General features: G+C 38.0%; 1 protein-coding gene across 1 annotated transcript; it reads right to left on the reverse strand.

The window, feature by feature from the left end:
- Positions 1–3,659: 3,659 nt before the first annotated feature.
- LOC131404142 (guanylate-binding protein 6-like) lies at positions 3,660–26,098 on the reverse strand. Its single transcript, XM_058538469.1, has 11 exons — positions 25,989–26,098; positions 15,375–15,578; positions 14,469–14,596; positions 12,105–12,214; positions 11,718–11,914; positions 9,894–10,139; positions 8,876–9,156; positions 7,950–8,162; positions 6,038–6,140; positions 5,510–5,703; positions 3,660–4,566 (listed from the first exon to the last, which is right to left on the reverse strand). Exons 2-11 carry the CDS (start codon positions 15,562–15,564, stop codon positions 4,342–4,344), a joined length of 1,887 nt encoding a protein of 628 aa, XP_058394452.1. The 5' UTR covers positions 15,565–15,578; positions 25,989–26,098; the 3' UTR covers positions 3,660–4,341.
- Between the last annotated feature and the right edge of the window lie 1,242 nt (positions 26,099–27,340).

Raw genomic sequence — 27,340 nt, forward strand, 5'->3', positions numbered from 1 at the left:
TATATTAGACAATGAAAAAATTTTTTAAATATTTTAGGTGGAAGGAAAATAGAACTTGGTAGTTTCTGCATTTTATATATTCACAGACAAGCAATAGAGACACAGAGAGATTAGGCCCCCTCTTATTCAAAACATATCAAGGAGGGTATTCATTACTTCACTTTTGATCAGATGCTTTTTTCTGGACTGATCAACTGGGCCAAGAGTAGGCACCATATTCAGTCCAGCATGGGACAAGTGGCACAAAAAATGTGCTCAGGGAATAGGATCTTATTGTCTGAAGTAAGAAGGATTCCATTCAAATAACAATGCTGAGTAGGAGGCCACACTTCCAAAAAAAAAAAGAGATGCTAAGAACATTCCAGAGTTGATATATCGGTCATAATACAGTCATGGAAACAGAAACCACTCTGGTTTGTTTAAACATAATCCATTTGTACAGTTGATAGGGGAGCTGGGACCAAATACAGGGTCTCAGGAAGCAAACCAGGGCTAAGTTACTGCAGGAAAAAGCAACAATCTAAGGCTGGAGAGACAAGTGACAAGGTGGTGATACCAAAGCCCAGAGGCCTGGGCCATCCAGCAGAAAGTGACAGCACACAGGGCCTATCTTGTGGGAGTTGGAGCACTGGAAGAGATGAGCCTGCTCCCAGATACCACCTGAGACACAAGAAGGTAGAGAAATCCCCCAAATTGTCTTTTCCTTCCTACTCACAATTTTTATCCAGTGCCTCCTACCAGCAGGAAGCCAACTAAAAGGAGAAATGCGGTATGGTGCTTCAGATGCCATTTCCACTGCAATAGAGATCAGTAAGTTAGAAGCAGAGCAGATCTCAGAGCAAACAAGCCAAGACCTGCAATGATGTCGACTCCAGATACTGGTATTAGAGAGACAGAGAAAAGTTGCTATGAGAAAAATTCATCGGCTTATTTTTGACAAGTTTATTTACTTTTGATAATCACTCAGACCTAAGATGGAAAATCACTTTGAGTATTTACTTAAGGTCTTTACTACAAAATTTTTTCGATTAACCTCTTTTTGAGACTCTGGGGTTCAGAGTTACAAAGCCCAAGTTCTGCTTTGTGAAAAACCCTGCACGTTGTACTTGCTTCCAATTCAGGTACTGAGAGTCTTATATCTGTCTATTAATGTCATCCTTTTACCTGGAAACTTTTTCACGTTTTCGTTCCTTCATTTCCAAAAACAGAACATTCTCAGCAAAAATCTTTACTTTTTTGACTGTGAGTAATAGGAGAGATGTTTATTACCCCTTGAAATGATAAACAAGTGTAAAACTTATTCATTCATCCAACCATTCATCTATTTATTCATTCTTTCAATCCCCATGGACACAGAGTTTTACTATGCTGTAATATTATCGTATTTGGTCCTTAGGACTCAATAATAAATATTTCCCCAAGAAACAGGCAATTATATTTCCAGGCAATTAGAATTAGACTGAAGCTGAACTTAGAAAAGGACTCTTGGTTTCCACTCTGACTCCTAATCTCTAACCAGAAAAGAAATTTCTTTTTTGCAGCATTTATTACTCCCTAAATAACATTATTTATTTTTGTTTATTTTGTAAGATACCCATAGAGCATAAGCTTTACCTTTCTGTCTTTACAGAATCCAAGACAATGCCAGGTAGAGAGTGAGAATTTAACAAATAGTACAAATAATTGAAACTAAGGATTCTTTAATGAGTATTAGAATAGATGCATGAATAAAATAACTACTTCTGAAAGCCTTTTTCTTCTTTTTCTCCAATTCAGGATGTCTCTAAGGGATTAGAGCATCTCTTTGATTCAAGCTCTCAATGGGAATAGATATTTGAATACAATAGCTTACTTTTCTGTTAAACCCTACCATTTATTGGCCACATATTCATTACTGTACTCTTTCTTTCTTAAAAAAGACAAAGCCATTCTTCCTTCTGAACACTTGAAGCCATAGGCAGATAGAGCAATTTAAAATCTCCAGTGCAGATGTGTTAACATCCTCACAAGGCACAGAAACTGTGATACACGAGGTCACAGAGAGGAGACTTCACCAGAAAAGTTTCTTTTGTTATGCTAGCCTTTAAATCACCTTACAGAACCTTAATCTAGTGCCAAAAATCCAAAATTATCTATTACCTCAGATCATTGGAGTATTCATGGAATTCTGGCAATTAAAAACAATCACACGTGTCAAATTTTGTTTTTCCAGCAGATGCTAATTTAATACCTTCTGTGCCTAAACATGCTCTGAGGAGATGTACAGAAAAACGTGTAATTGTCCCTCTCCTCAGATGAACTGTACTTCTAGTTGAAAACAAATACTAGATCCCAATTAGTTGCACGGGGGCCAGGATTGCATTGATTACCTGGATGCCGTGGGCCCCTACTTTGACAGGGAGACTGAGATGACTTTCCCGTGTCTAGTATCAATGCCAACTTGGATTCTGATTGCACAAGTCCTTGAAATGTTTGGGCATTCCCATTCCTCAGTACAAAGGTATCAAGTAAATGGCCAGAGGTCCTCTAGGGGGAAGACTGCGATAATCATTATCATTTATCCTTGTCCCAGAGTTCCAGGGTCCTATGCATTGGGATCTTGCCTCCCCTCCAGCTGATAGGTTCATGGTCTGAAATTGGCTCAGATCAAGGATAAGGATTGTACATTTTATCAGGGCTACCTCTCAGCATCCTGATAAACATCCTTGACTCCATTTGATTGCTTTCTCCCATTTCTTTTGACTCTAGAGATGCCCTGTTCTACTCATTATCTTCAGAATTCCTACTGATCCAGACCAGCTAGCTGTCACTCCAACCATGTTATAGACTGAATGTGTTCCCCCCCAATTCATTTGATGAAACTCTAACCCCTAGTGTCCCAATGTGGTCGTATTTAGAGGCAGAGCTTTGACTGGTAATTAGGTAATGAGAATGGGGGCCTTATGAATCAGATTAGTGCCCTTATAACAAAGAGTTGGGAGAACTCTCTCCCTACTCTTTCCACCACGTGAAGAGAAATAAGCCATCTGTGAAGCAGAAAGAGGACCCTTACCAAGAACCCAAAAATGCTGGCACACTAACCTTGGACTTACCGTCTCCAGAACTGGGAGAAATAAACATTTGCTGTCTAAGCCACCCGGTCTATGGTAATTTGTTACAGCAGCCTGAACTGACTAAGACAAACTATGATGCTCATTACTATCATTGTATGTACTGGGCTTCTGAAACTTAAGTGCCAACACCTGGCCTACATGGGTCAGAGCTTATCACTCCCAATACTATCAGGTTGTCTGGTTCTGCAATGGCACATTGTCCCTTCCACTCTTGCCTACAGCAGAGAGGCCACCACTGCGCTTTTAAGGATGAGGAGATCCCTCTTATCAATGCATATTCTTATGTTTGGTAATTTACTTCTAACACCATAACAGTGCAATTCAAAGGTAGGAAGTAGAGGCTATTTTAGCTGATATTTGAAAGGGCAACAGGGTTTATATCTTAGTTTTGAAGTAAATATAAGTGATTAAAAACCAAGGCCAAAAGGAAAACAAGATTAGGATGCAAATTTTCTGCTTTCTTGTGCTCTGATCTTAGTCTTAGATTCCTCATTGATCAGACTGATGTCATTTCTAGAAGCAAAGGGCAGTTTCACCATCTAATAGTCAATTTCACATTCCTTTTATTATTATCATTATTAGCATTATACTTTACATTTTCTTTGTTATTTATTTATGAAATAGTAATACAAGCTTTCTTAACAAGAGTATATAATGAAAAGCAGGCATTTCTTCTACCCTTAATCCCACCCAGTTCTATCCAGAAGAAACCAATGTTACCAGCTCCTAATTAATCTTTCCAGAGATATTCTATGCATTCATATGTATTATTGCACATAATAATTATATTTTTTATGGTGAACACATTATACACATTGTTTTCCAGCTCATTTTTTCAATTTACAATATATTTTCAAGATTGTTTTATATTCATACAAATAAAGCTCCACTCAATTTATTTTACTAGCTACATAGTATTCCAGTATACATATTACCAATTTATATAAATGGATATTTAAGTAGTTACCAACTTTTGCCGTTAAAAGCACTGGCTCAATGTATATACTATAGGTCCATTGAGGCAGTATTTTGCACATGTATATTTCTTAAAAGTGAACCAGCTATGTCAATGTGTATGTGCATTTATTCTATCTAATGTGGGCTGTGCATTGATATCCTCTAGTAGCTACTTTTTATGTTTAAAATTTGCTGAATAAAAGCGAAAAGCACACAACCAAAAATAGGTCAGAGCATATATCCACACTGTATAATTTCTTTAAAAAGAGAGCTACTTCTTCAATAGTGAGCCCAAGCCTTTCACAGCACTACCAAGAAGTTTGGCAGGAGCAGACAATATTGAAGTGATTTCATCACCAAGTTTGTCCAAGGTTCGTGCAATCCAGGGGGTTTCATCATTTTTAGTACTATCAGTCAGATTTTTCAAGTGATTTATCTCTGCATTCATCTCTTCAGCTTTCTTTCTAAATTGCTCATTAAGCAGACTTTCTTGGACCTAAAAAGCAAAAATGAAAAAAGATGTAAAATCTCCATTTTTTCAACATTATGTTTTATATTCAAGAACCTTGTCAAACTATCTTCCTTTTACTTTTAAATTTATTCTTACTCAATCATGAAAGGAGGATTTTGAAACAAGGAATTCTCCTGGCTTGGACTACAGCATTGAGAGGAAGCATACTTTACAGCCTTAATAACATTCATATACCATTAGGGTCTTGCTAGGATACTAAGCCTGACATGAGGACAAATGTAATATGTTCTAGTCAAAAAATGCCAGTCGACATCTGATTGCAGTAGTTCTTACTCCCACTTAGGATGGTACGGTCACCCAAATTGTAGAAATAATGGGAACTTCAAGCTGTTCCAGAAATCTGTATAAACATGTTCAGATGGATACTGAGAGAATTCCTCCTATGCCATATGATAAAGTGGGTAGACTATCTACACCTGGAGACAATGCAGCAAGTTTAGAAGCTGTCACTTCCCTGTGTTTTAAGTATGAACATTTCTGATGGCAGTTTTATGTCAGCATAGATCTACCTAAGGGTCTTTGGTGGGTAGTAGGGTTCCTGATAATGGGCAGTGGTCTTGGTAAAGCAAACCAGTTGCTGCTCATATTAAATACTCGTGGTTGGAATATCTGTTTAATCAGGCCTCATGAGATTATTTTAAAATCCCCAAAACAGCAGCTCAAACCGCATTCATATTCTTCAAGGGCTTGGAGAGTCTATACTCATCCAGAACTCTCTAGAGTCTATGTAAAATATAGCATTCAAAGGCTTCTTTAAAAAAAAAAAAAAAAGAAGGATTCAGGGTTTTTATAAATCACAAGTGGTAAATGGCAATGATGCTTCCTTCCACGTCTTGCTGTGACCTGCACCCATCCCTTCCTGATCGCGATGATCATCGAGCACTACTGAGGCCACGGCCCGACTTACCTTCAGTTTATGTTCCAACATCATCTTTTGTTCTCTCAGTAAGTTTTCTCTTTCCCTCTCCAGCTTCGCTCTCAGTTGGACTATGTTTTCCTGGAGACTCCTCTTTTGTGCCTCCATCTGCTGCTCCTGCTCCTGTAGTTTCTGTCTTAGCAGCTCCTGTTCCTTCTCAGCTGCCTCCTTCTTGGCCCGCTCCACTGCCGCGGGAAAGTTTTAGAAAAGGAAGAAAATTAAGTGAGGACTGACATCTGCCCTTCTGAGCTCAGAGACAAAACAAAATTTGAAAAGGGAGGTGGGAAACCTCTGAATTTCCCCATATCCACACCATCAAAACCACATTTGAGAATGTGATGAGAAATGCCCTGTCTAGCTGATATACAACCACAACTCTCCTTATTGTTTTCAGATTCAGCAGTTTGTTCCACAGAAGGAGAGGAAGCTCCCTGTTTCAGGAAGGTTTTGCTCTCACACCTGTCAAAGGACACCACAGGAATCCACTGGCCCCATTGTGAGCCGAGCCCTGCCCCGTACCTGCTGCAGCCTTCTCTCCTTCAGTGAGGGCTTTATCTGCCTGCAGGATCGAGTTCTCTATTGCCACCTGCGACTGCAGGAAGCTCTGGAGGACCTCGTTCCCCTGAGGAACCAAGAAAAGGCAAAGAATTTAGATTTCCACTGGGGAGATCAGTGCTGAAAAAACAGGTACATTCATGTCATTTTTGCTTCATGCTTAAAATTCCACAGTGGCTCTCCCAACAGAGTCCAAGTGACCAGAGTGACCAGATTCTCCATATTTCCTGCTTCCTGACTCTCTCCAGTCTCTCTCCCAGTGTTGCTTCCTTCTACCCACTCTAGATTCCAGCCGGTCAGAACTATGTTCAGTTCTACAAACCCACAGTCTCTGGTGCTTTTATATCTTTACCTTCCTGATGAGAAGGGTGACTTTTGAATGAATGGGTGACTTTTGTCCTCCCAATGAGAAATGTTGCTTTTTGTGTGTGTGTGTGTGAGGAAGATCAGCCCTGTGCTAACATTCGATGCCAATCCTCCTCTTTTTTGCTGAGGAAGATTGGCTCCTAGGCTAACATCCATGCCCATCTTCCTCTACTTTATATGGGATGCTGCCACAGCATGGCTTGACAAGTGGTGCGTCGGTGCGCGTCCAGGATCAGAACCTGTGAACTCTGGGCCACCAAAGTAGAGTGCGTGCACTTAACCGCTGCGCCACTGGGCTGGCCCTGAAAAATGTTTCTTTTAATCTGTGCTGCTGCCCTCCTTTGCCGCTTGCTGGCTGTTACTTTAGGCAAGTTATTTTAACCTGTCTGTGTCCCTAAATTCAGATCTATAAAATGTTGACAATAAATGTAGATGCTCCTTAATGCTATTACAAGGCTTAAATTAAAGAGTCTAGGGAAAGAGCTTAACATTATGCCTATAGACAATAATAGTTCAATATATATTAGTAGCACTATTATTTTTATTATTATGTGTTACCACTACCAATGTAGCACATTTTTGCAGTGATAAATAAATGGCAAGCAATAGGATATATTGGAGTATATGAGGAAGCCATTTGGTGTAAAACTAATTCAGCCTGACCTTGTTTTTCCAAAAAGGGCCTGAGGTGGCCTTTGAACATGTGTTGTATATATCTGCTTTAAGCATTTACTCTGTCCCAAAGACAAGAACAAATGCCCTTAAGATAAGGCTGCAACTTCCCCCACACCAGCATTTCCTTAAGGATAAGCATCTCTCTGTCCAGGCTAATGTTTGATTGCTGACTTGCTGTGACCACCCAGGTAGAGACCACAGACCTGCTACCTGCTGTGTTCATCTATTGCTGTGTGAATTGCTGCACCTGCTAGGCAGGCTAGACAATCTCGTGACTGTTGTAAAAAGAGACATTCCACTCATATGTGATGCACGCTCTTTGACAACATATAACCACTCTGTACGCTCCACATTTTGGGGTCTCTTCCTTCTTTGGGGAAGGAAGGCCCCAGGCTATATGGTCCTCAAATTTGGCTCATAATAAACTCACCCCAAATTTGATTTATAGATTGGTTATGGATTATTTGCATCGAAAGCAGGTTCATAAGTGTTATCACTCTGTATGCAATTGTCTATGTATTTGACTTTATCTCACGTTTGATCTGACTTTAACTTGTAAATCATCAGCACTTGGTACATTGAATGTCATGTTGTTTGGTAAAGAGATTAATAATTTCTATTCTGTCCCTTGTAGATTACAGAAATCCATACTCATTTTTGGGGAATGGACATTTCTGCTCTCCTCGGGAATAAATAGCAAATAGCGGACCTTAAAAGCTAAGCTGTCACAATATGCCCATGCTCTCTTATTACCCACAACTGGTGCTGTGCTCGATTGTCAGGAGACCCTCTTGACTCTATTCTGCAGGCTCCCCATGCTCCCCTTCTTCCTCACCTTCACTCCTTTCCTGGGCACTTGCTGATAGTCCTGTTCAATCCTTTCTTTTGTTTCCGTGTAGAGCTTGTGTCCCCCAGGAACAGAGAATATTCCTGTTGAAATGCTTTCCATTAGGGCCTTTGAAAGCTCATCAAGTTTAGCCTGGCAGTATTTAACAGATGCCTCTTCATTCTGCCTCAAGAAACCCTCCTTCTTATTCTTTATGATTTCCTGCAAGGGAAATGTAGAGGGATGTCACCAGAAGAAAGGAACAGAGGAGATAAAATTCCAAAGAATCTGGAAGAGGAATTGGTCTGACTGTGGTCCTCATGAGAAAAACATTCTGTTGAAGAAGGACATGGGACAAAACAAGAATCACAAGACTTGCTTTACTTACAACCCTGAAAACTCTCTGCAAGACTATGGGAAAGCTTCTTAACCTCCCTGGGTCTCAAGTCCTGCATAGGAAATGCTGGCGTTGCATTTCCTAACCTCTGTGGTCCCTGCAGCTGTAGCCCTCAGTGATTCTAACTTCAGTGATACATTGATACAGCAAGGAGAAAAATAAGTCGAAGATGGCTTGGATTGATGGTCTGATAAGAGAAATTTTAGTTCCCAGGAATTGGAGTGTGTTCTAAGAAAAAGCGACCACCTCAGGAATGACTTTTGGGTATTCTGACCAGGCTTGGAATCCATAGAAGTATTCACTTCAGGAAGCAATCTGTACTGATTTTACTTCTTTTCATCAGAGAGATTTTTAGATAAAGTGCCTGAGGTTTGGGAGGAAAAAAAAGGAAATCTAGTCCTCTAAAATTCCATCCCTCCTAAGAATCCAGACTACTTTATCCTTGAGTGAGAGATGAGCCATGGGGTCAATAAAGGCACTTCTAGGCTTGATTCTTCAAGGGGGACAGTCACAAAGTGTAAATACTGAGACAAATTACCACAAGGTTCTTCTGGAACACCTGGTTTTCATCCTTGAAGGAGTGCACCATGAAAACTGCAATGGCATCTCTCTCACAGGCTGCGTGCAGGTCCAGCAACTCCTGGAGCGTGTCTGTGGGCAAGTTCACTTGCTGGGCCATCTGCTCACTGTAGTGGTCAGCTGCCTTCTGCACGGCTGCTGAGTTCTCAAGCTGGGCCAGAGTTCTCACTGCGTTCTCCAGACAAGGCACTGCTCCACTATTGATGCTATCCACATAGGTCACCACCAGAGTGCTCAGCCCTGAATAAGCCAGGAAATTTAGGGGATAAATATCAAGTTATCACTCAACAGGTCCAAGATTCTGAGACACTTCTATATCACACACACACACACACACACACACACACACACACAACCTATCTCCTTCTATTAGCATCACCTTTTTTTCCTACTGACTCTTCATTTTTACAGTTCTCCTGGCCACAGGGCTAAAAAACTTAAATATTTACCGTGAGCTAACATACCAAAGGGCATCTGGAAAACCCAATTTCCCACTTAAAAAATTGAAAGTAAAATAGATTACATAGGTAGACAGATGATGCAGGGTAAATCAGATTATATTTATTCCTAATTCTGCAGCTTCCAATGGATTTTCAGGGATTTATGGTCTAACATTTATTCTTGAACTGTACTAAACTCCCAAAATCTCTTTTGTATTCTCCTTGCAAATTACAAAGGACTTCCCTGAGAAAATATTATATTCTGTATTTATACTTAGTTAGTGATTTTATTATCAGTAGAGTATTTTTTCAGGAATGTGGAAGCTACAGGTATAACTGATAAAGTTTTTAATTCTGGACAGGAATTTGTAAATTCCAAAAAGTGTGATATTTATAAAGTATACAAATTTCTTCATGAAGTATGAACATTTGTGTACGCATAATTCTATATAGAATCAAATAAAAATGCTAGAAAACACATCATATAATATATTCTACATAAATTAGGCCCCACACAAATGTGAAAAGGAGACTCACGTTTCCCTGTGACCGTGATTCCCTCTCTCAGAGTCTTGGTCCTTGCAGAAGTGAAGATGTAGCAACAGAAATTGTTTGTTTGTTCCTGGAATTTAGGATCCAGTTGGTTTTCTAACACATTATCAATATTGGCTAGGAGTACTTTGTCATTTGTTGGCCGGTCAAAGACAAAGCACTTGCGTTTTGGAAAGAAATGCCTGATGCACTCTCTGGGTAGATTGGATGCTTGGACTTTGGGATTCTTGCCTGTAGCATAGAAAAAACAGAGATTACTGGGGCCTGCCCGGTGCTGTAGTGGTTAAGTTCACATACTCCCCTTCAGCAGCCCACAGGTTCAGATCCCAGGTGCAGACCTACACACCACTCATCAAGCCATGTTATGACGGTGTCCCACATGCAAAGTAGAGGAAGATTGGCACAGATATTAGCTCAGGGACAATTGTCCTCAAGCAAAAAAAAAAAAAAAACAGGGATTACAGTGGGAACAGTCTTGGGGCAAGGCAGCTAAAGATTTTTATCACAGGGATTTTTTTTTTATCTTGGCCATCTTCTATGCTTACAATTCCTTTAACATAGACATTCAATACTTCTTTGCACATCAAACTTATGCAACTCTGGAGAGACATTTGGGCAGACATATGACGCAAATAAAAGAACCTACAACTAATTTCCCCAGACCTGAACATGGTAAAGTAATTGTCTATTAGATGTTTACTGAATGAATGGCTATAAGAATGAAAGGTCAAATGTAACTTTTTGGTCTACTCGATCCCGTGTACAAATTGAGCTGTGGGACCAAAAAGAACAGCCACAAACAAGGAATAATGGATGATATTAAGAATGACGCCCTGATTAATTAAGGAAAACTACTTTGATGCTAAAAATAATGTGTATAGTATTAGCTATTTTTTAGCAAAAATCTTTGAAGAGTAAATGTAACTAAAATGTAATTTTAAGATGTCACCACTACACCATAAACTCTTTAAGATAAAGAACTGTATTTTCTTTGACAGTGTTGATCTTCTGCCTACTAAAATTCTCCATAAATGTTTTGAGAAAACATAAATAGAAACATGAAAGCAAGACTGAATATATCAGAATTGATATTTCTCTCAAGATTTCATCAGATACACACCCATTCACTTAACCCTTAAAATAATTTATTATTTTGAAATGATAGCATGGGTAAATGTGTAGAGAAAGGGAAAAATGTGTGTAAGAGAAAGCTAGTATATGGAAATAATAACAATTCTAATAATTCTATAATTCTCTAGTTCTAATAATTATCAGAGATATTGCAAAAATGTAGATTGAAAAGACACATATTATTCAGGTTTATTTAGAACACAAAGTCATTTTTTGCAAATGATATATCCATGCAAGCATTAGAAATTATATCCCTATTTCAGAAGGATAATATCTGTGTGAAAGATATTTTTTCTTTGGATAAGCGTTTCATTGTAATTTCATGTCTAACAAGTACCTGGTCTGTTGTTTTCCTCAACACAGAAAAGCAGAAGCCAAGTTAGGGAACATAAGTATCTGGCCTTTAGAAAGTTTTAGCACCCATTGTAATCTGGCTGCTAAGTTACAAATTGTGTACAGAACAAATTGGTTTTGAATCATCTTACTCTACTTTAGGCTCTACTTTTCTAAAGTGAACTTAAACACCTGTCTCTAGAGCTTTTCAGCCCACCTTCCAGTCACTATTTCTACAGATTTTGATCTAGTCTAAATACAAATGCAACCCCAAAGATGACAGACAGTGTTTACTAGATCCCACCCTCTATTGGACTATCCACTACCCAGGCCATGCTCTGATACCTTGAATCAGCTTCAAGGCATTCTCCAGGTACTCATCTTCTGTGATAGGGCAACCATTTAACTTCAGCTCCAGGGTGAAATCCCGCACAGTCCAGATAAAATCTGGAAAGAAACTCACAAACTCTGTGGAATCTTCTATTTCATCTGACCCTGGGGAGGACTTTGTCCTTATAAGTTCTGTGAGTTCTGTCACATAACTAGGAAATGGCTAAGGAGTATCCACAATTCCCACATTTCTCTAATAAAAAATTATTATAAATGCTCTCTTTTGCCCTGCATCCCCTCTGCTCCACCAAAGACAACTAAGTGACAGGGAAAAAGAAACTGACTCCATCTCCATTCCCATAAACTCAATGAAACTGGGTGGTTTGGTTCCTGGAAGGATACTGCAGCTGCTCCAGGGCCTGGTGGTTGATGGTGTTCATGCTGTTGTAGACAAAGCTGCTACACAGAAGCACGGCCAGGGCAAAGATCCACGAGTCATTCTTAGGGTCGCCCTAGAAAGCACATTTGAGCAAAAGGTTTAGGGGTTTACCCTCTAAAAATTCATTCAGACACTTATTCCATCAGTCTTTCACTTGTTATTTCATCTATGAAATGAATAAGAGAAACTTCAACCAAATTAAAGTCAGGAAGGCTTGTAGGGTGGAATTTTACACCCTATCACGCATCATCAATCACTCCAAACAGGAAGAGACATAGGCTTCTATCTCTCTCAGAAAGTACAACTACCTTACTGCTGAAGAAGGATTTCTCTTACCAGCTAGCAACTGCCCAATCAATGAGAAACGCCACAGCTCAGCCAATGAGAAGCCATTGCCATCTTGAACTGTTACTTTCTCCCAATGGGCTTTTGCTTAGAATAGCCCCTCCCTACTCTCCCTTTTTCTCTTAAGAGTAAGGCCTTTCTTTTGTTTGCCAGATGGGCCTATGGTTTGCCATGGAATGCACATCTTGAATTGCAATTCTTTTAGCTATTTCTGAATACATTCATTTGAGGGTAAAATAACTGGCAATTTGCTTTGTAAGATAACACATCTAACCTACTCACGATGCAAAGAAATAAACTTGAAAACAGACATAAATACAGACACCAGCTTTGACAAGTACAAAGACTTTTTTGTGATTGTGATTTTTCCATGTATAAAAGGATTCTAATCTACATAAGGCTTTCTTTTTCCTCAATTGGATGAGATAAAATAACATATATAAAAGCTAGTATGGTATCTGATGTGCAATTAGGCATTCAATGGTGGGTGTTACCACTTATTCACTCTACATATATTTGTTGGTCATAGGCCATACAAAATGTATTATAGTTGACGTAACTGGGGATTCAAATTATAGCCAATTAAATTCGATAAATGCTTATAGGAAGCTACTGAATGTTTCTCATTGTTCATAGATTTTTAAAAAGCAAAGTTTAAAATGACAATTATTACTTTCAAGCTGACCATTTCAAAGTGGTGACAAATATCCACAATAATGAATGCAGCAAAGATGACAATATCTACAAACAGCTTAGGTATTTGCAATTTATATAAGCAGTGGAATCTATAGATATAATATTAAATTAAAATTTAGAAGTCTACCAAGGAAGAGTAGAGCTATGAAAGTTGGAGAAAAAGTGCGTGATACAAAGGCTTCCTCAAAACCTTGAGCTGAGTGTTAAAGAATTGGTAAAATGTGGACTTGAAGAAAGGAAGGTGACCCCACATATAGAAAAACCCAAAGAAGTAAAATTAGTGATGGGAGAATACAGAGGTCTTTGAAATAAAAATAGAGTTATTTGATTTGACTGGAGCAGAGGGTCTATGCAGAAGTTAAGGCAGGAGGGTGAGCTCTAGTGCAGCCTGATAAAGAGCCTTAAAGGCCAGGCTACTTTGTTTGTATAAATTACAGCATTGTCTAAATAATAGTAAAATCCAGAAATTATTTCTCTTACAAACAGTGTCTAAAGCTGTTCCCTAGAGTAAATGTAAAAGTTGAGATTTATGCCTAGAAAACTCTATATGACAGTTTGGGGGAAAAATATCCTATTCATTAATTTATTTCCCCAAACCCCAATTTTTTAAAAGTAATCAATTAGAATGAGAAGAAGTGGTACTTATGACAAACAAATTACTTAGACAACAAGATTATATACTTGTTTGATATATGGCTTTAAAAATAAACACAGAGCTTCTAATTTTTCTTTAGGTAGAAATGGAGACCTGTAGAAATTTAGATACTATTTCCAGATAAGTCTCAAAGTAAGGCAAAATAGGAGAGATCATTCATTTCACCCATTAGTAGAAAGCTAAAATACCAAAAATCCATCTTTAAATGTTTGTTGTAAGACAAACACATGCTTTTCTAGAACCAGTGCATTCAGAGGTGTCTCAAAGCCTTCCATAATGCTCTATAGGCTCTTTATCCATCAGACTAAAGACTCTTTGAGGGGAAGACCTTCACTTTGGTCATTAATACTTGCAGTACTAATCCAGAGACCCAAGAATCAGTTATTCACTAATTACTTCCTAAACTGAATCAAATCATTCACCTACTGCCAAGAAATAACAGAAAATTTTACTCCATATACCATGGTATCTTACCTAGAAGTGAGATTCGAAAAAACCAAAGTTTGCCTCATTTACTATAGCTGGACTTCTAGATTTCATAAACAGATTCCAGCAGTTAAATTACAAAGTATCATGAAGAGATAAGGAGAAAATTCAGAATAAAAGATTTATCTGTAACTCTCTGCCTTACCTTTTCCACATCCCCTAGGCCCTCAGTATCCAGAAGGACCAGGGTACGGTCAGGCTTAGAGGGGTGAGGCACACACCACATCCAGATACCCTTGGTTTCAGACTGCACAGTAGAGCCCAGAGGAAAACCTGCAAGGGAACAGGAGAAAGCAGCATACAGTGACAGCAGATGATCTAAGCAGCCAAGAGGCTACAAAGTCCGACTTGTCAGAATATAAGTACCCCAGCATAAAAGAGGGTGCTTTCTCTATGTCCTCAAGAATGTCTTACTTTGTGTGTCATCTATTTCAGAGAGGAGGGGATATTAACTGTGAGAGTCATGCCAAGCAAGGGCTCAAGATGAAAACAAAGAGGCATCCATGAATCAGACAAAATGAAGGTGATTGATAACCATAACAAGAACATTTTGAAAGAACAGTGAGGTTCAAAGCCAGATAAAACTAGACTGAAGAGAGACATGGGAAGTGGAAAAAGGAAATGGACATATTTTTCCTGGGTAAAGTGGTAAGAAAAAGGGGGTGGGGGATTGTTAGCCACAGTGGGATGTGAACTCCACAAAGGATCTTTAAGATGGTAGATAGTCAAACATCTTTATATGTTCATGGGAATATTCCACAGAGAAAGCAAAATATGCTGTGAGAGAGAAGATACACAATTGTGAGAGTCAAGGGCTTACACAGGTAAAGGAAGGTAGTAATCTGAGCATTAGTAGGACAGTTTCCTTAATGGGAGTAAAACAAAGACTGTGGTAACAGATTACAGTAAGGTAGAAATTTGGAGGTGACAATTGAAATTAGAAGTTTGGTTTATTGAGAGGAGATTGGTTCCCCCTTCATGGGACAAGGGAAGAACATTAAGAAGGGGAGATATAACTAGCAATTGGCTTCTGACCCAGTACAACACTCACCATCATTCTGTCCTGCAAGACGGTTCATCAAATAGGATTTGCCTGTACGATACAGCCCTACAATGGCCACCACCACCACTGGTTGAGAAATTTTGTCAAGAATCTCTATAGCTTTCTGGTTCACTGACAGCTTCTCATTGTTGTTTTCCACCAGACAAATGGGAGCCATCACGTCAGGTCCAGATGCCATGGCAACCCACCAACCTAGAAGAGCATCCCAGGAGAAATAAGATTACAAAGTCATTCTCTGACTCAGAGTTACACAAAGCACCCATCAACTTAGAACTGGGTGAGACTTCTATACTTTCTCTGAGACAAAATATAACCTAGAATTACCATAATGCAAAGGGCTTCTTCCATCATCCCCTCAAATCTCTGATGATATTGGTGATGAAACATAGGGTATTATCATTCTCAAAAGTTTTACTTCAATAATAATAATGTTTTACTTCCAGTAGTTGTTCAATTACTTGAACAAATACCTCAAGTAATTGTTATTATGTGCTGAGGGACTATAATATACCAAGCCCTATGATACATACCTTACATACCAGCTACGTTGATACTTACAAGAAATTATTATGTCTACTTTGTAAATGAGAGAAATGAGTTTCATTAAGGCTAAGTGAATAAGTCATAGAGCCAGGATTAAAAACGTAGACAACTGAGAAAAAATGCAGAGTAGGAAGCTCTAAGCCCTTGTGTCCCCACAGAGACATCAAAAAACAACCCCAAAATTGGCTAAAATAACCTTGTGGTAGCTCTGCAAAAAAAGTCAAAGATCTAAAGCAGCCAAGCAAACACCTCATTGAGAAAAAGCCACATTCAAAATGGTTGAAAATTCTGTGGTGTTTTTGCTTGTCCTTGTCCCATCCACTCCCCTGTGTATTGCAGTTTTTGTCTGGAGGAGGTGGCAATCTAGTTCCCAATTCCCTCCCTTGATCCAGAGGGAACAGCACAGAAGTTATTTGCAATGTTCTAATCTGTCTGGGGCTACCTCTTCATCTTTGTTCCACTTCACACGGATTACAAACAGCAATGGGGGGAGGGAGAAGTTGTGGCATAACTTAAATCTCAGGTGGAAAGAAGCAGTGGGCATTGCTCAGGAAAACTTCAGACTGACCCACAGAAGCCTGGTGTAAGAGATTATGAGTGAAGACATAAAACAGGCCATTTATAGCAGCAGCCCTATTCTCAATTCCCTCCTTCAAACTGGATGGGCAGAGAAGACTTTATTCATAATGTTCTAAGTTGTCAGATGCTGCTTGAAGGACCGGTCTCTGTTTCAACTAATTTACATTTCAGTCAGGGAGAAGCAGTGGGCATTGCTTAGGAAAGCTGCAGGGAGACTAACCTGCAGACACCTGAAGCACGTCATTATGGGTGTATGATGTTGAGATTTACAATAAAAAATATACATTTGATCTACATCCCCATTGCTGGCACACAGCTCCTAAAATCTCTGTAATTTCCAAAGTAATGACAGTGATGGCAGCATCTCTTGTTATAATATTTGGTCTTTTGTCCTCAGTTCCTGAAATAGCTACAGACAGATGAAAGTAAAAGAAGAGTCTGGTTATTTATAACAAGCCCCTTTTAATCACACCTGAATTTATGTTAATGAGGTGATTTTTTGAAGTCCATAGATACTCATAGAATAAAGGCTGATTGCTAAGGGAACCAATCAATTAATTAGAGATTTGGAACTTTGGGCCTCACCCCCAAACCTCTGGGGAGGGGAAAGGGGCTAGAGGTCAAGTCAATCACCAATGGCCAATGATTTAAACAATCATGCCTATTTAATGAAGCCTCCATAAGAAACCTTAACTGAAGGGGTTCAGAGAGCTTCTGCATTGCTAAACATGTGGAGGTGCTCAGAGGAGGGCACTCCTGGAGAGGGCATGGAAGCCTCCACACTCCTTCTCTGATACTTAATTCTATGTGTCTCTTTCATCTTGCCATTCCTGAATTGTATGCTTTTTTTAAATAAACCAGTAAACTAGTAAACCTTCTTCCTGACTTCTGCAATCCATTCTATCAAATAAAATCCATTCTATCAAATTACTGAATTTGAGGAGGATATTGTGGGACCTCTAATTTATAGCCAGTTAGTCAGAAGCACGGGTGACAAACTGCACTTGTGATCAGCATCTGAAGTGGGGCAGATTTGTGGAAGTAAGCCCTTAACCTGTGGGGTATGGACTAACTCCAGGCAGTTATTGTCAGAAGTTTTTAGTTTGGGAAAACTATTTAGTGTGCCCACACATGTTGGTGAGCATAATTATTAAGAACAGAGTGGAAAGGAGAGGAGAAGAGAAACAGAATTTTTCCTTTTCAGAGTGAAGACAAAAAATAGACCATTGAAGGCCCCAGAGAAAGACTCTTTGGGAAATTAAGACATTTAAATGCAGTATGTATATGGGAAAATTGAAAAAGCTACACACAGGCCCAGAGAAGACGTATACTCAGAAAATACATAAAAGACCTTAAGGTTTCTCCTTAGGTTAATTCCAAGACCCCAAACCAAAGCCCAGATAATTAGTGAAGGGCTTCCTTGGAACAAAGCCAGTAGGCAAAGATTGAGAAAGGTGACTGTTTTTGTAAGTGCCCACTTTTCAAAAACAACAACAAAATCATGAGGAATACAAAGAATCAGGAAAATACGGCCCAGAATAAAGAAAATTGAACATAGCCTAAGACATTTATGGGATCCCACCATCAGACTGATATACACATTATGGGAGTCCCGGGAGGAGAAGAGGGAGAGGGAGGCAGAGAGATTATTTGAAGAAATAATGGCAAAAAAATTTCCAATATGATGAAAGACATGAATTGACAAATGCAAGAAGCTCAACAAGGTCTAAGTAGGATAAATCCATAGAGACCCACACTGAGACATATTATAATCAAACTGTTAAAAGACAAAGAGAGAATCTGAAAGCAATGAGACAGAAGCAAATTATCACATGCAATAAGATTATCAGCCAATTTCTCAGCAAAACCTTGGAGGTCATAAGGCAGTGGAATGATATTTTTAAAGTGCTGAAAGAAGAAAAACTATCAATCAAAAATACTACATTCAACAAAAACTCCCTTCTAAAATGAGGTAGAAATTAAAACATTCCCAGGTAAACAGAAGCTAAAGGTTTCATTACTACTAGATCTGCCCTACAAGAAATGCTACAGGGAGTCCTTCAGGTTGAAATCAAAGGATGTTAGACAATAACTGGAAACCATATGAAGATTTAAAGATCTCTGAGAAAAGGAAATACATGGGTAAATATAAAAACAGTATTATTGCAATTTGTGGTTATAACTCCACTTTTATTTTCTACAGTATTTAAGAGACAAATGCTTAAAATATTATAAATCCATGTTAGTGGATACACAATATATAAAGATGTAACTTTTTATATCAATAACATAAAGTGGAGGGGGGATGGCAGAGCAGAAAGGAACAGAGTTTTTGAATGCAATTGAAGTTAAGTTGGTATCTATTCAAAATAGATGTTATAACATAAGTGTGTTACATGTAATATCTTGGTATACACAAAGAAAACACGTGCAGAATATACACAAAAGTAAATGTGAAAGGAATCAAAATGTGTCACTACAAAAGATCATCTAAACACAAAGGAAGGCAGAAATGGAGAAAATGAGGGGCAAAAAAGCAGTAAGACGTATAATAAATAAATAACAAAATGGCAAAAATAAGTTCTTCCCTATCAGTAATTACTTCAAATGTAAATAGGTTAAACTCATCCAATCAAAATGGATTAAACTCCCCCCAGTAAAATTTAAGTGGATTAAACTCCTCAATCAAAAGACATAGATTGGTAGAACGTATTTTTTGAAAAAAACATGGTCCAACAATATGTTGTCAGCCAGAAACTCATTTAGATCTAAGGACACACACAGGTGAAATTGAAAGAATGTGAAAATAAATCCCATGAAAATAGTAAATAAAAGAGAGCTGATGTAGTTATACTTATATTAGACATAAAAGAATTTATATCAAACACTGTTACAAGAGACAAAACGAGGACATTTTATATTGATAAAAAGGTCAAATTACCGAAAAGATAGAACAATTCTAAACACATATACACCAAATATCAGAGCAGCAAAATATGTGACAAAAACATTGACAGAATTGAAAGAAATAGACCACTCAACAATAAAAGCAGGAGACTTCAATTTCCTATTTTCAACAATGGGTAGAACAACCAGAAAGAAGATCAATACAGAATAGAGGACTTGAACAACACTATAGATCATTTGGACTTAATAGACATATACAGAACACTCCATCCAACAAAAATAGAATACATGTTTTTCTCAGGTACACATAGAACATTTTCAAGGATGGATCATATATTAGGCCACAAAACAAGTCTTAATGAATTTTAAAAGATGGAAATCTTACAAAGTATCTTTTCTGATCAAAATGGAATGAAAATAGAAATCATTATCAGAATTAAAGCTGGAAAATTCACATATATGTGGAAACTAAGTAACAGAGCCTTAAACAATCAAAGGGTCAAAGGAAAAATTATAATATTAAATAATACTTGGGAAAAAATGAAAACGAAAAGAACATATAACAAAACTTATAATATGTAGCAAAAGTAGTACTAAGGTAGAAAATTATAACTGCAAATGTTTACCAAAAAAAAGAAAAAAGATTTTAAATCAACAACCTAACTTTATGCCTTGAGGGACTAGAGAAACAAACAATCCAGGACTAGCAGGAGGAAAGAAATGAAAAAATTAGAGCAGAAATAAAGAAAATAAATACTAGAAAACCAGTAGAGAAAAAAACATAATGAAGATTTGGTTCTTGGAAAAGATCAACAAAATTGACAAACCTTGAGCTAGATCAACCAGGGGGAAAAAAGGGAACACTCAGATTACTAAAAACAGAATCCAATTTGCGACAGTACTATAGAGTCTATAGAAATAAAAAGAATTATAAGAGAGTACTATGAACAATGTATACCAAAAAATTGGATAACCTAGACGCATTGCATAAATTTCTAGAAACGCAAAACCTACCAAGACTGAATCATGAAGAAATAGAAAATCAGAATAAATTTATAAGCAGCAGGGAGATTGAATTAGCAATCAAAAAACTTCCCAAGAAAGAAAAGCCCTAAACCAAATGGCTTCACTGTTGAATTCTACTAAACACTTAAAGAACTAACACCAATTCTTGCCAACTCTTCCAAAAAATTGAAGAGGAGGGAACATTTTCTTACTTATTCTATGAAAACAGCACTACCCTGATATCAAAGCCATATGAAGACACTACAAGATTGGAAAATCACAAAACAATATCCCCTGTGAATATTGACACAAAAATCCTCAATAAAATATCAGCAAATCAATATCAGCAGCATTTTAAAAGAATTATACAACGTGACCAACTGGTATTTATTCCTCGAATGCAATGATGTTTTCACGTACAAAATCAATCACTGTAGAACACCACATTAAGCAAATAAAGGGGGAAAAAAAGACATGGTCATCTCAATTAATGCAGAAAAAGCATTTGACAAAATTCAATCCTCTTTCTTTATAGACACACTCAACAAATTAGGAATAAAAGGAAACACCTCAGTATAATAAAGGCCATATATGAAAAACTCACAGCTAACATCATACTCGATGTAAAAAACTGAAAGCTTTTTCTCTCAGACTAGGAACAAAACAACTATGCCTGTATTTGCCAAGTTTATTCAACATAATATTAGAGGTTCTGACCAGACCAACTAGAAAAGATAAAGAAATAAAAGACAACTAAATTGGAAAAGAAGAGATAAATTATCTCTGTTTATAGGTGACGTGATCATACATGTAGAAACCATAAAGATTCCACAAATACACTATTAGAACTAATAAATGAATCCAGCAATGTTGCAGGATACAAAATAAACACACAAAAATCAGGGTTTTTTAATACATTAACAATGAAAGAAATGGAAAGAATTTAAGAAAACAGTTTTATTTACAACACTATGAAAAAGAATAAAATACGTAGGAATAAAATTAACCAAGAAGGTGAAAGGCTTATACAATGAAACTATAAAACATTGCTGAAAGAAATTAAAGAACTAATAAATACAAGGCCAGCCTAGTGGCGCAGCAGTTAAGTGTGCATGCTCCGCTTTGGTGGCCCAGGAGTCGCAGGTTCGGATCCCGGGCACACACCTACCCGCCGCTTGTCAAGCCATGCTGTGGCAGCGTCCCATATAAAGTAGAGGAAGATGGGTACAGATGTTAGCCCAGGGCCAATCTTCCTCAGCAAAAAAGAGGAGGATTGGCATTGAATGTTAGCTCTGGGCTAGTCTTCCTCACAAAAAAAAAAAAGAAAGAAAGAAAGAAAGAAGAAATAAATGGAAAGACTCCCCGCAATTCATTAATTGAAAGACTCAACAATAAGATGCCAATACCAGCAAGTTATCTACAGATTCAATGCAATCCCTACCAAAATCCCAACAGTTTTTTTCGTAGAAATGGAAAAATATCTCATCCTTAAATTCATATGGAATCTCAAGGAATCCTGAATAAACAATAAACAAAGTTGGAGATATGACATTTCCTGATTGCAAAACTGACTACAAAGCTACAGTAATCAAACCCTTGTGGTAACAGCATAAAGACAGACATACAGACCAATAGAATAGAATGAAGAGTCCAGAAATAAACTTCCCCATATGTGGTCAAATGATTTCAACAAGGGTTTCAAGACCATTTGCAGGGAACAGCACAGTCTTTTCAAAAAATGGTGCAGGGAAAACTGGATATTCACACGCAAAAGAATAATCTTGGGCCACTACTTTAGCACCATATACCAAAATTACCTCAAAATAGATAAAAGACTCAAACATAAAAGCTAAAAATGTAAAAACTCTTCAAAGAAAACAAAGGGGAAAATGTTCATGACATTGGATTTGGCGATGATTTCTTGGATATGACACCACAAGCATGGGCAAAATATTAAAAAATAAATAAATTGGACTTCATCCAAACTAATGACCTGTGTGCCTCAAAGGACACCATCAACAGAATAAAAAGGCAACCCACAGAATAGGGGAAAATATTTGCATATCACATATCTGATGAGAGATTAATATCTAGAATACATAAAGAATTCCTATAACTCAATAACAACAATGAAAACAATTTGATTCAAAAATGGGCAAAGGACTCATATTTCTTCAAAGAAGATATACAAGTGGCCAATAGGCACATGAAAAAATGCCCAACATCACTAATCATTAGGACAATGCAAGTCAAAACCACAATGGGGTACCATTTCACACTCATTAGGGTGGCTGGTATCAAAAACAAACAAACAGACAATAAGTCTTGGCCAGGATTTAGAGAAATGGGAACTCTTGTGAATTGCTGGTGTGGATGTAAAATGGTGCGGCCACTGTGGAAAACACTATGGTGCTTTACCAAAAAAACTGAACATAGAATTACCATTTGATCCAGCAATTCCACTTCAGGGTATATATGCAAAAGAACTAAAAGCAGGGACCCAAATAGATATTTGTACACCAATGTTAACAGCAGCACTGTTCACAGTAGCCAAAAGGTGAAAACAACCCAATTGTGCATTGAGGGACAAATGGATAAAGAAAAGCGGTACATACATACAATGGAATATTATTCAGCTGTAAAAAGAATTAAATTCTGATACATGTTACAACATTGATGAACCTTGAGGATGTTATGCTAAGTGAAATAAGCCAGACACAAAAGGACAAATATTGTATGATTCTACTTATGTGAGGTACCTAAATACTCAAATGCATAGTCAGAAAGTCGATTAGTATTTTCCATGGGCTTGGAAGAAAAGGAAAGGGGAATTTTATTTAATGGGTACTAAGTTTCCATTCAAGAAGGTGAAAATATCTATTCATGGATAGTTGTGATGGTTGCAGAACAATATGAACGTACTCAGTGACAGAGAACTGTACTCTTAAAAATGATTGAAATGGTAAATTTTGTTACATATGTTTTACCACAATAAAAAAAGCAAACAAAAAAAAAACCCAAATCTGAATAATCTATTTGTCCAGCCCATGCTACTGCAACCACTTACTTGGCAGAATAATCTTCCTCAAAAACATTAGTTATCCTATAAGGTCCTTTACCAATAACCTATAGTAGCTTTCTAGTGACCGTCATATACCAAAATGTGCTCTCTAAAGATTTAGTATGACCCTACGAGCTCATCTTTTATCTGCAAGACTAGAAGAGTGCTGGGAATAGGAGTGATAAGTGGAAGAAGGAGCAGCTGAGTGGGAATGAGGTCAATCTCAAGAATGCAGCCTCCCTTTCAAAAAAGGAAGGCAGGAGAATATCCTGAATCTTAGAGATACAGGCTGAGGTATTTAGCTGAGAATGGTCAGATTTTCTGCAACTTACTCCCACGAATGAGAATAAGAATAAAAATGCAAATCTCATGGTATATTATATAAGGAATATTTCTCTCTAAATACATATATTAAGAGAGATAAAGCAAATCTAGCAAAATGTCAACAGTGGGTGAATCTAGGTGAAAATTACATGAGATTTTCTTGTAGTTATTTTTCAAGGTAAAGTTTAATTTAAAAAATTAAGTATTGGGGCCGGCCAGGTGGCATAATGGTTGGATTCACACACTCTGCTTCAGTGGCATGGGGTTCATGGGTTCAGATCCCAGGTGCGGACCTACATATTGCTGGTCAGGCCATGCTGTGGTGGTGTCCCATATGCAGAGTAGGGAAAGATTGGCATAGATGTTAGCTCAGAGACGATCTTTTGCACCAAAAAAATAAATTAAGTATTAAGGGGCTGGCCCTGTGGCGGAGTGGTTAAAGTTCCCCAGGCTCCACTTCGGCAGCCCAGGTTCACTGGTTTGGATCTTGGGCACAGACCTACATTACCCACGAGCCATGCTATGGCAGTGTCCCACATACAAAAAATAGAGGAAGATTGGCACAGATGTTAGCTCCGCACTGATCTTCCACAAGTGAAAAAAAAAAGAAGATTGGCAATGATGTAAGCACAGGGCGAGCCTTCCTCAGCAAAAAAAAAAAAAAAAAACACAAATAAATATTAAAAGTACAATTATTCCATAAGATTCCTGGCATATTTTTATTGCCACTATATTAAAATGGTTTTCTATAATATTTATGTTTTCCATAATCAGAATATACAAATATAATATTATATTCAAATGTCCCAAATACTCTTTTATATTTATGTGTCAAATATTCAAGGTGCATCTAATATTGTCAAAAATACCAGCTCTATCAGGTACTACTTGTGTGGACTAAACAAGAAGTCTCACCTAGTTAAGCCTAAGTTTTTTAGATATCTATAATGATAATGTGAGTAAAATGGTAGGTGCAGCCTGGAAGATGTTTTGATAATAAAATTAGATACTATAAGCTTATATCTTAGCATACCACGCAACACAAAATAGGAGTTCACTATATATTTCTTGAATTAGATTAATATACAATAATTGCATTGAGCAAATTGGTCCTTTGAGTTATGCATTTCAACACAATCTGCAAACTTTACCTTACTAAGAAACAAGGTCTACAAATACATTTTTTATCAGAGCAAAAGAGTAATCAAGTCAAGCACACAGCTCCTGCAACATCTCCTTTTGTCTGATCCTTCAGTGTGGGGAGCAAAGAACATGGAAGTAAAACATGAGCCTCTAACAGCAGCTTTATCATTACTACTGGAATTATAAGTCCCCTCTTTAGGGTGAAGATGAAAGGAAGCTGTAATAAGATGTGACAGTAACAACTGCAAACAACTTTATAAAAACCAGGTCTGTGGTTTCTTAGCTGTGAATGAGCCACAGAACTTTTAACTTGAAATAAGAAAGTGCAGCTGTTTGATCCTGGTCAGGACTGGTTTTCAAAATTTGATCTACGTAAGAATCATCTGAGGGATTGGTAAACCCATGATCCTACATGTAAAACAAATCCTACAGGTGACTCTGATGTTTCTATGAAAAACAAACCACAAACACCGGAAAGATAGGATAGTGAGAGAGAGAATGAGAGAGAGAGGAGAAGATGGCCTGAGAGAGAGTTTTGACTAGATAGTTATTTTTAACTAATAAAGATCCGCGATCTGGGGACTAAATTTATTCCTACACAGAGATTTACAGAGCTCTCACTCTGAAGCTTTCTTAAGTGTGACTAATAGAAAGCTTAAAGAGAAACTCTCTCTTTAGATTATAATTGCCTGTAAGCTCCTTGACAATGACAGTCTTGTTCTGTGAATTCTAATGTCAGCCACAGGGTACAGCAGAACTAGTCAGGCATGCTCCCACGGGGGCTCTTTCCACTCCACTTGCTGCTGCCCTGAGCTGAGGTTCAGGAGGCAGCACATTCAGGGGGACACGGTGTGCCTGGCTGTCCCTTTGCAGCTGCTACTGGTCCAAATGGAGAAGCCAAGCTTCCCCAGAACTGAAACCGGTCACAGAATCCTGCAGGCCAGACAATAGGCAATCTGCCCTTCCTGCCCATTCCTCAGCTGTCAGAAATCAAGAGTTGAGTCCAAGATAAAGTTGCATGTAAAAGAAGATGTACGTACCTGCTCCGCACCCTGAGTCTAAGACAGTTCTGAGTTGCTTCTCACCCCTTGCTCACTTGCTTCTTCCACCTCTGTCCCTCCTTTATAAAAGCTAAAACAGACTGAGGAAGTTAGTCATTCTGCCACAAATGGTGTGATAAAACTGAAATTGAAAGTAAAGTAATCGGTGGTATTTTTATAAATAGCAGAGGCATGCTGTACTAGCTGTTTAGAGCATGAATATGGGTGTTTGTTGCAGGGTGAGTCACTCACAGAGACTCAACAGTCACAACGTAGGAAGCACATTCCACCAGCTTTCCTTTGTCATCTCATCTTGGAAGACATTCCTGGTCCCTGTTCTTGATATATCTCTCCCAGTTGGCTGAAGTGTCCTCGGCACACAATAAACCAGAAAACACACGGCACAAGTGAAAGCAAAGCTGTAAAACAAAGAATATCTCAAGCATTTTTCTCTTAGTAGGATTCCTGGGTACTTTTGTTACTAAGGGGCTTTTAACATTTTAAATATATTCCCTAATATATATATATTTAATTAAACAAGTATCTTTTACAATAAAATAATTATAAAATAAAGATAAGTGAAGATGAAAATGAATAACCCTTAATTGTGTTATGCAGAGATGCTCACCATGGACACTTTGCTCAGCACTCTTCTACTTTTCTAACACACACCCGCTCTCCTAACATAGGTATCCCTTTTCTGCAGAAATTTAGCCAATTGGCCCAGTCTCAAAGGAATTTATTCTGTCAGATAAGAAAGTAATTGTGTGTTCATGTTTGTAAGGAAAGAAATGGAGTAAGTGTGTAATAGGAAAATGAGAGGTGCAGTGGGGAGATGCCTGAGGCAGCTGTACTGTGTGAGGATGAAGGGAGTTCTCCTCCCTCCTCCTCCACTTCTCCAGTTACCTCACCATTCTCCTTGTCTATGGAAACTTTTTCATAAAGGGCCAGATAGTAAATATTTCAAGATTTGCAGGCCATGGGGTCTCTGTCACAACTATTCAATGAAAACGTCCATAGACAACGGGTAAACCAGTGGCTATGGCTGCATTACAATAAGACTTCATTTACAAAAACGAGCAATGGGACAGAGGTGACCTACGAGCCATAGTGTGCTCACCTCTGGTTTAGGTAAATGTGATGCTACTACATGCTAGGGGTTATCACCACCCCATGTACATTCTCTTAGAGGTCAATGGTCCAATTAAAGAATTTCAATCTGAGTGTCTGCTTTTAGGGTCATTTGGGTCAAACAGAATATTAAAAACCTTATTGTTTTGGTGCAAAGATATGGAAAAAGAGTGTGTTTACTCCATCTGTCTGAGCATCATCCAAGTGAGTTCCCACTTGGG

This window comes from Diceros bicornis, chromosome 4 (genome assembly GCF_020826845.1).
Source record: "Diceros bicornis minor isolate mBicDic1 chromosome 4, mDicBic1.mat.cur, whole genome shotgun sequence".
NCBI classification, from domain to species: domain Eukaryota; kingdom Metazoa; phylum Chordata; class Mammalia; order Perissodactyla; family Rhinocerotidae; genus Diceros; species Diceros bicornis.